The following is a 9,889-nucleotide window of genomic DNA, read 5'->3' on the forward strand; positions in this document are numbered from 1 at the left end:
AGCCAACTGATTTTTGTAAAATAATGCAGCTTTTAAATGATATTGAATAAAAACAGAATTTGATATGGTCACGTTATGAGATCATAGATTTTTCTATGTTAAAATACATTTAATTAGGCCTGGAAAATACATTATATATATAAAAAAACATTGTGTAACACGATAACTAGACAACCATAGAGAGTCAAGTTCACAAATTAAGTCTCTAATTGTTCTTGTAACAGTGATATACTCAATTTGAAAACTCATTTCTCTAGAACTGCTTTTTGTGTTTAATTTGTTGTCCTTCCCCGCAGCTCCGATTAGCACCGGTGGCTACATACGGTGCAAAACAAGTTCAACATACATCCGTAAAGGAGTTTAAAAGTAGGGATAGGTAACCCTCTGGTCGGACCCTACTGGTTTCACACTCGGTCGACAACAGTGGATGATCATGAACTGCATTAGAACATCAAACAAATGCTGCGGATACCCGATGCTCATGCGGACACTCAATATTACTCGACAGTACGAATGTAAAGAACTTCAAACAACATTTAACGAACTGCTTCCCTGTTGCTCATTTCCTGGAAACACCTCTGAAATTCACTACGCATCTCCCAAAACTCTTTATTGAATGTCACAACCCAAGGTGATACTGTAAAATGTTCCTATTCCTCCATGCGATGTAAATTTGGCAGGCAGTCTTTATCATAGCCCTGGCGCCAGTGAACGATGCCAAGTGGTTGTTCCATACCTTCGCATGATTGCTCTCCTGCTTTACGACGTCCGGGTGAATGCACAGCTGTTCCCTGGATCCCAACACGCACACACGTGGCCTGTGGCAAGCACACGCGCAAACAATAAGATGTCCTGTAAAGCCATACATACTGTTGGAGCTCTTAGCGATCGCCTATTGAAGCCATCATGGCACACAAGCAGGTGAGATGTAGCCAGAATCACGCCCGGCCACATTCGTCTCACCCACCACACTCATTTTACTCATTTTTAGGCGAAGTCAGGGATGAATAGGGCATGTTCAAATGCCGTGTGCCACTGATGTTCCCTGCAGTCATGAATTTAACTCAAGGTCGAGGTCTGTATCGATGTGCACTGACCAATGTGTCACCATTCCCCACATGCATGCATACAAAGACAAATATCCCCCGTATAGCCTAACGGACTGTTTGGGTAAGTGCTGTTTGCGAGCACCTACAAACGTCGGAACGGCAAAAGAGGGGGTTGGTGGGTGGCCAGCACCACGCCCGAGGCCGCCTTTGTCTCCCCAGCGGCGATGTTGTCACATTGCACCGGGTACTCATTTAAGGGTGAGTCGATTTAGGGGAGGCCCAGGACTGGTTCAGATACGCGTCAATGGTGTTGGCCGTGAGCGTGAATCGAACCCGGGTCACCGGGTTCGTAGCAGAGCGCGCTAACCGTTGCGCTACCGCTCCCCGTTGTGTTCATACATACACACACATGCAAAGACACACAATACTCAATGTGAAATGGTTGAGTTAAATTTAGTTTCTTGCATTCAAAGCAATGGAAAGCCATATACTTACCACCTAATATGTACCAGCCTTCTTTAAGTGCAATACATTGATTGTTTTATGCACACATGTTTGCATTGTCTGTGAGAATGTGTGCATCAGCGTGTGGGCTCGAGAAAGTTACATCACGAAAAGGGATGGCTAATGGTTAAGACTGACGACAAAGTGGTAGTCAAAGTATAGAATATGCCCAGCAGGACATCCAGGTCAGAGATAGAGCAATTGGATCACATTTTTGCGAGGCGCAAGGCGATGATTTTTGGAGGCCTCCGTTCTGCAGTGGGCAGATAATGGCTGATGATGATTAATAAAACGATGTTTTTGCTACAATGTGTCCAGTATGCTTGTGTAGGCAATCATACTTGTAGGATGCATTTTTCAATTCGTTCATAGCCTGTGATAGCTGGGAGTGAGTCCGGGAGGAATAGATGATCTTGGGAATGTTGCCGACGCCACCTGTAACAGGCAAAGTCGCCAACCAATCGAAAACGCTTGAACAGTAATACAAATAACGCAATGATATATCCACCGAGTGACCAAAGCAGCTTTGAATGTTGATTAAGCTCTGTAATTTATACTGAAGTCGGTTTGGGGATATTACCACACACACCGAGTAGTCAAACGATATCCATCATTCAAAGGCAAGGGTTGGAAGATAGATAAAGTAGACACACAGTATGTGAAACCCCAAAATGCACTTGGTTGCGAGGTGACCAGGAGATAGCAGTACAGAAAGAGAATTTGAGAACACGTCTGTGCGGAGACCGTTGGTGTCGTATCCTTTTCTCTGGGTACCGTGGTTATCTTTCAAAATGCCAAATGTCTTTATAAGGAAGTGGCCAAATATCTAAATGCAGAAGACTCTGGAAAAAGTCTCAAGGTTCAGTTGGGTTTTTCTTGATACATGTGGTATTATTTCTATTACATCAAGGTAAGAGGCAATGCTGAACAGGCATTAGAGTTGTATGGAAGAGTACAACCGTTGTCACTTTTATAGAATAATGTACATGCAGCAACAAATGCACGAAAATAGTTTCAACATTTCAAAACATCAGTATTTCTGAAGGAAAATTTAAAAAAATAACTGTTGACACCAGGGCACAATCATTCATCACACACTTTACAACAGACAAGATTATATACAAAAGGCTAACGTTAATGAAACAGCTTTACTTCACTGGAGGTACCAATGACAGAATGACGAAGAGCACGTGAATAATAATAATAATGCCCTCAGTGACCCCATGTCACTGACTTCATCTGAGCTGAGGTTCACCCCCAGAATGCATTGGGCAACAGATTACCTGATTGGGTGGAGACGTTCTATCACCCTGAAGAAGGGCGACTGTCCAAACCATCAGCCTACGCATGGATAATGTATCGTACACGTTGGCTGCAATTGAAAAAAAACGTGTGGCAGGGGACACATCTAAGATGAAATGTTACCGCACCAGGGTAGGTGATTGTGGCTTCGGCTTCACGTCCATCGTCTCCCCAGCTGTTCTGCTGTTCCCGTTGCCGCACATGCTGGCCCACTTGGTGCTCCCTCCAAGCCAGCGTTGCACAGAGAAGGCACAGCGTCTTGCCTGTGCCCGTTGGACTCTCCAATATGCCATTCTTTCCCTTCGCAAGCCACACACACACACAACCACATCACCTTGAGCTCTAAAAGCAAGTGTCATCTGGAAACCGGCAATCCTAAAAAATTGGTGCATGGCTTGCACAGTTATGTCTTTAATTCGACACTATTAACAACTCGTCGTGCACCCCTGACGGAAAACATGTTGTCAAGTAAAAAAAAAACACAAGTTATATATTGAACCCTATTCTGCACGGGTACATTATAAAGCGTGAACTATTATAACCTAATTTTCATATCAAGACAAATTTTCAAGTTGTAAACTATTCATTTTTATTTTATCCATATGCCTCCCCTCCATTACCCTGGATAATCAAAAGTTAATAGCACATTAACGAATTCAAATATTGAAAGTACAATACCAGGTTCAGGCACTCGATCACTTGGGCCATGTAGTCCTCCTGGCATTTGTAGGGTGTAAAGGGGAAGCTCACAGGAATCCCTCCTATGGTTAGCACCGGCATAACCTTTCACTGTTCACAGCTCGCCTGTCAGTGAAGGCAGGAAGCACAGGTGAAGACAAGCTTGTCAGCTCTGAAATCATGCACAGGAGAGTTTACAAGGACCCTGCATGTTTAATTTTTAAGAGCCACGGAGATCCAAACTGTGTTGCATTTGACATATCCTCGCTACGAAGTCACACACACACGATCATTAAGTGTTGGAGCGATTGTGACACCCTGACCCTGCATTTTTTTCTCTGCCATGGACTCTTGATATAAAATAAAACCACGATGGTATTGTCTTGATTTGTGGTTTTATTTAGATGCTATATAAAATCCAAATTGTATTGGATGTAAGCAGTCCTGGTTACCCTTCCACAATTCGATTACCACTTTGTGGGAAGCCAACATCACTGGTTGCACTTGGGATGGGACTCCTTCCCACCATACGAATGCGGTATTTCCCCAAATGGCCCAGCAATGCCAATAAGCAGCATCACCACCGAAGACTCCGTTATCAGAAACGCTCCGAGTTTGACAATGTCAACAGGTACTTGAACGTCACTTATATCGCAGCACACAGCACTCGTGTCAAAGACGGCTGTGCATCGTCCGTGGCGCGGTAAGCCCGTGTCTAAAGTGCCACTGCATTACACAACGATTGAGTGACTGAATAATTAATTTATTACAAGTCGATGAGTTATGAAAGCGAATGTTGAATGAGTGATTGAATCACGAATGCGCGTGAATATAAAAAATAATGTGAACGACAAATGGGTAAACGAGTGAAATAATTGAATGACATTTTAAATGAATGACAAATAAGTACGTGCACATTGACTGACAGTCCCTTTTGCAAATCTGCTGCTTGATGAGGCACTCCAATACCTGTGCGGGTCATGTGTATTGTGTGACCATACTTCACCATGCTGGTCAATGCGGGCCGGCGAATGGAAGCATTAGTACGATACAATGTAGTTTACTCACTGCCTTCTGTCAACAATTAGCCTCCTGCTGCCTATATATATAAAACACATTATGCACGGTGGTAGACCATTAAAGCAAAACCGTATTCAGGTTGAACACTGTTTTAGCTTCTTATATCGGACTAAATCTGGCGCATTCCGCCGTGGGCGAACTGGTAAGTGTATTAATGAGCCGAACGAAGGGAATTAGTTGAACGATTTGGATGAACCTCGCAGCGAAGAAGGCCTTGACGAAGAACCCGTGGCTGCTCCAGCAAACGCCGCAGCACTCACCCGAAGCAACGCGGCTTTAGACCAGAGGGGAGCACCTCGCCAGGAGGCACGGGGGGAACCGGGGGGGGGGGGTGGCGCTTTGATTAATTACTGATAATTTAATGCAATAAATAGAATGGAGTAGCCGCTTCCTTTAAGTTGAGCAGCAGCCTCCAAGCGCCTCCACACGCCGCGATGCACCGGCGGATCCGAACCGCGAAGCCCGCCAACGCGGACGCGCGATGCACGCCGGGAGGCCTCGATCAGCTGTTGTGGAGAGGGGGGGGTGAGGGGGGGGGAGCGGTGGTACAGCGGTTAGCGCTACGAATCCGGCGACCAGGGTTCGATTCCCGCTCACGGCCAACACCGAGTGACGATTATATCTGAACCGGTCATGGGCATCCCCTAGAACAACTCAGCCTCAAATGAGTACCTGGTGCGGTGTGTAGTAAACATCGACACTGGGGAGACAAAGGCGGTCGGGCGTGGTGTTGGCCAGCCATCCCATCGTGTGTCGTTGCCGGCCTTCATAGGTGCTGCTCGCTAACAGCACTTGCCCCGACAGTCTGTTAAGGCTACACGGGGGATCTTTGTCTTTTTTAGGAAGAGTGGTGGGAGGAGGAGGGATGGTGGTGGGGTGGGAGGGGTGGGTGAGGTGGGAGGGGGGGAGGTAGTGGTGGTGGGGGAGGGGGTGTGACGTCAAGAACGGGAGAACCAATCAAAGGGCGGCTTCGGGAGAGTGGCGGGAGATTTGAATTGCACGCGAGGCCGTCACGTGACCCGCGATCCTTAGGTTTCTTTGAGTACTGCAGTTTAGCACGTGCGGATGAATGATTTTGTCTTGTTTTTTTAGCGTGTAGCGATTCCGTTGGGTTGTTTTATGTCCGTGAACATTTTACATTTTGGTTATTTTTGCCGGAACGAACGTAATAGATTAGACAGACGATGCATGAATATTTCTAGATTTGAAGTTTTCGTGACTGCAAGGGTCCATACTCTTTGTTTTTTTCGGTAAAGTCACGTAGGTAAAAAATAAAATAAATTAGCAAAATTACTGTGATGGTGCCACCTGAAGACGGAAGCCTGTGTTGCCTCCGAAACGTCGTGATTTAATTTATTTTATTTTTTACCTACGTGACTTTACCGAAAAAACAAAGAATATGATACATGAATAATTAATGGAGAGAGTGCAAATGAGACCGCCGGTGAGAACAGACAATGGAAACTCGAGTTCTCGCGATATCGCGATATATCGTACGATAAAAGGTCCACGATAAATGTATTGTGGTTTTGCTCACTTTAATTGAATAAAATGCTACATTTCTTGACAAAATATTCAATAACAAAGTCAATAATTAAAGTCATAAATAGCTTTTCAATTGAAAGCTTTCGTGACTGCAGGGATTAATATTCTTAATTCTTTCAGTAAAGTCACGTAGAAATAATTAAATAATAAAAATACAACAATACAATTCTCACGATGTTTCGATTGCAACACAAGCAATCATCAGGTGTGAAAACCACAGCTGGTTTATTTTTTAATATGAATATAATAAATAGCTATTCTCAACTCTGCGATATGTTTTTTCTGAGTATTGGTAAATTGACTGCATGGCAAAAATAATACGTAATAATTTTCGTTATATTTCTCAATTATGGCTTGTGTTCAGCGAAAATCTGTTTTCTTTTTGGTCTTGTTAGTTTGCACAATCCCACCCTGCAATTAATAGCATGTAACTAACGCCAATACCGTCTGTATTGGACGGTGATCGTTCTTGTAAAAACTTGTTTCTTATGTCAACGCGTGCATTCTAAGCCTTATAGATTGTAAATTGATTATTAGAAGGGTTGTTGATTAACTACACTTGAATAACTGTTCAGCAATCTATTCATACTAGATTTACACCACTGAACAAAAAAACATACGAATGCGAAAGGATAAACTTTTTAAATGGAATAATCGATATCCGTGAATAATCGAGATGAATAGAACAAGGAGGGTAACAGATAAAAAAACATTTATTTCATGGGTATTTTATTCTATTTAATTTCCGTGTCATTTTATTAAAATGTGTGTTTTGTTCCATGTTGTCCTTAGCGCATGTTATTCCAATTTGGTCACAGTATAGACAAAGTGCTAACGAGTGCAAACCAGGCAAATATTAATACAGATGCGCATACCGTGTCAACCCATACGGGTTATTCGTATTCTTGTACAGGGAAATTGCATTTTGAAGTCCATACGGCATACAGCTGTTTCAATACGGGCAACACAAATGTGTCTGTGTTGCTCCCTTGTGGTGGGACTTGTAGGATGAACGTTGAGATTTATAAGGGCACGGGGTGACCAATACGGTCTGAATTGGTTTGTAATAAGGCAGTCAATGATAAGGGGTTGACAGGCATGGAAGCCAGACAGAACAAAGGGTATAACGACACCACATCGTGGAACTTTTACAGATATTTTCACTGTCTGCATATCTCAGCAACTGGTGGTGCTCGATATTTAGAATTGTTCATTTAAAGTGCCTTGTGTCTGAAGTTGTGACTATTGTTGACCAGGTACACATCTCTTACTGAAGGCTCTAGCCAGTGGTGAACTTCCACATTCCTATGACAAGGGCCAGACTGTCCACTAGACTACATCAGGGTGTCAAAATGCGTCGCCTACTTGGCGACGTACGAGAGAGGAAGACCTAATCGAGAATGTCTTGAAGCAAAGATGTGCGCATTACTTGAGCACAATTAGCACAAGGCAGAGAGGAAAGTGGAAACGAATGGCGAGACGTGCAGTGGACACCTACGGGCTATCTGCCCATGGATTGTGATGATAATGATAATGACTTGGCGATCTGCCAGCCTGTGAGTAATGGAGACGCCTGCATATTACCAACAGCAAAGGGATAATTGTGTACACGTAAATTTTATCCGAAAATCTCTCCCTACTCAAATGAGCCTGGGGTGGGTTTTTCACCTTCTCTGGATATACAGTATCAATGAGATAGCCATAAATATTCCACATTACTATGGTGGGGGAAGTGTTTCTATGGCATAACCACTGGCGACTTCCATGCATCGAAAACAAATCTACAGCTGCCTAAAAGGATTATTTCGTAATACTAGGGTTTTCACCATTTTTTCTGGCAATAAAACTGAAACCTTTTTACAAGGATTCGTGTCTGCATTAACCACAATACCTGCAGTAAAATGCAAACAAAAAACACGATGAAAACCCTAGTATTATATTTTGATACTGGCAAAGGAGGTCCAATGATGTAGAATTATTTCGATTGTCGTCTAAGCGGCCTTGCCATAAATAACGCTTTTGCTTCTCTTTTTTGTTTATTGTGCATTGTCGTAACCCGGCTTATCTACAACACTTGGATTAGTGTCTGTGTCTTCATAGGCATGAGACATTATCTCTCCACTGTTGGTTGAAGATTTTCCACAGCGTCCACCATCTTCACGGTCTTGTGATGCCACAAATCATCTCGCCTGCAAATCCATGGATCAGTCCATCTCTTTCGTCATTTTCTTGGCCACAATCTCTCATTTGGCTACTGTTGGTATATTGTGTCTTATTTGGAAATGTATTCTAATTAACGTGTTACTATTCCTGTCTCTCAGTCTAATTCCAAGCATGTTTATTTGCATATTTTTTCAGATTTAGTTAGATTTTTTTCCAGTCAATCGTATTAAGACAATAGTTTATGCGTATACACAGTATTGTATTTTTAAAAAATCTAATATCTTAAATATATTACGATAACATGGACTGTATTTATAACACAATTCAGTGGTGAATATTGCATAAAGAGATATCCTTATCTCGTTGAATACTGCGTATTGCAAAACGAAGATTCATTGTAGCTGGACTCTTACATGTTTATTTTAAATTGATTACAGTGCAGCACTGACTCAATGGGCCTTCATATCACATTATGAAAATACAATACTAAATATTCCTGCGCTTATGCATGATCATCAGAATTATGTTAGCAGAGGTATTCGTAATAGACTAATGGCACATGGAGATAGGTATACTGTGTCCCTTGCAGGACATTTGAATGATGGGGGGGGGTGGGCTCTGCTGTTCACACCAAATACAAAGATCCCCCGTATAGCCTTAAACAAATTGTTAGGGCAAGTGCTGTCAGCGACTAGAACCCATGAAGGCCGCCACGGCACACGAGGGGGTGGGTGACCAAAACCACGCCCGGCCGCCGTTGTCTGCCTATTGGCGAAGTTTACACACCGCACCAGGTACTCATTTTAGGCAGAGTTAACCTAGGGGACGCCCCGGACCGGTTCAAATATACGCCACCACCCACTGCGCCGCCCACACTGTGTCGCAGTGTGCGTGGCGAGAGGGGAGAGGAGGGGGAGAGGGAGGTTATCTGGGCTCTGTACTGGCTCTTGGCTGCTCTGTGTTAATGGTTTCTGACGAGCATTGCTTCAAGGCACAGTGTTAAACGCGTGGGACAAACTTTGTTTTCCAAATACTCGACACCATGAATACTAAGAATCTCATGCGGTAGAATGTGTGTTTACAGGGCCCATTTTGCAGCATTCTACATAATCAATTGTTTATGAAAATAAGAATTATAATCACGTTTAATTAATTTGTTTTGTTTACTGCAGTAAGGTTTGATCGATTGTATTAGAAAACCACACTACCCTTACAAAATGCACATCATGGGCAAAGTACTAGATACAATACTTGCCAAACACATAGTACTATACACATACAGCAATACACTTCTGATTCATATAACGCATATATACAGCTGCATCGCGAGACGCGTGGACGCTCAATTAAACATTCAAACAGGAATACGATGAACGCTGATCGAACGATAACGGGCGTGAGTGTGTGTGTTGCGCGGGGTGCGGTTAAGTGGTTAGCGCACTGCGCTACGAACCCGGCGACCCGAGTTTGATTCCCGCTCACGGCCACCAACACCAGTGACGATTATTATCTTAACATGTTCTGGGCCTCCTGTAGGTCAACCGAGCCTCAAATGAGTACAACACCAA

General features: G+C 43.4%; 1 protein-coding gene across 3 annotated transcripts in view; it reads right to left on the bottom strand.

Moving 5' to 3' along the window:
* Positions 1-5,359, bottom strand: part of RTEL1 (regulator of telomere elongation helicase 1) — a 65,383-nt gene extending 60,024 nt beyond the window's left edge. The window contains exons 1-6 of one of the 3 annotated variants that reach the window (XM_078855982.1): positions 5,286-5,359; positions 4,874-5,119; positions 3,534-3,659; positions 2,984-3,155; positions 1,895-1,988; positions 737-818 (exon numbers count right to left, since the gene is read on the bottom strand). In XM_078855982.1, the coding sequence (XP_078712108.1) occupies positions 737-818; positions 1,895-1,988; positions 2,984-3,155; positions 3,534-3,635 (450 nt within the window). In that variant the 5' untranslated portion in view covers positions 3,636-3,659; positions 4,874-5,119; positions 5,286-5,359. Of the gene's footprint in view, positions 1-736; positions 819-1,894; positions 1,989-2,983; positions 3,156-3,533; positions 3,660-4,809; positions 5,123-5,285 lie in introns of those variants that run through there. The other 2 variants (XM_078855980.1, XM_078855981.1) reach the window with 2 other exon arrangements.
* Positions 5,360-9,889: the final 4,530 nt, after the last annotated feature.

Source organism: Lampetra fluviatilis, chromosome 4 (genome assembly GCF_964198595.1).
Source record: "Lampetra fluviatilis chromosome 4, kcLamFluv1.1, whole genome shotgun sequence".
NCBI lineage: Eukaryota > Metazoa > Chordata > Hyperoartia > Petromyzontiformes > Petromyzontidae > Lampetra > Lampetra fluviatilis.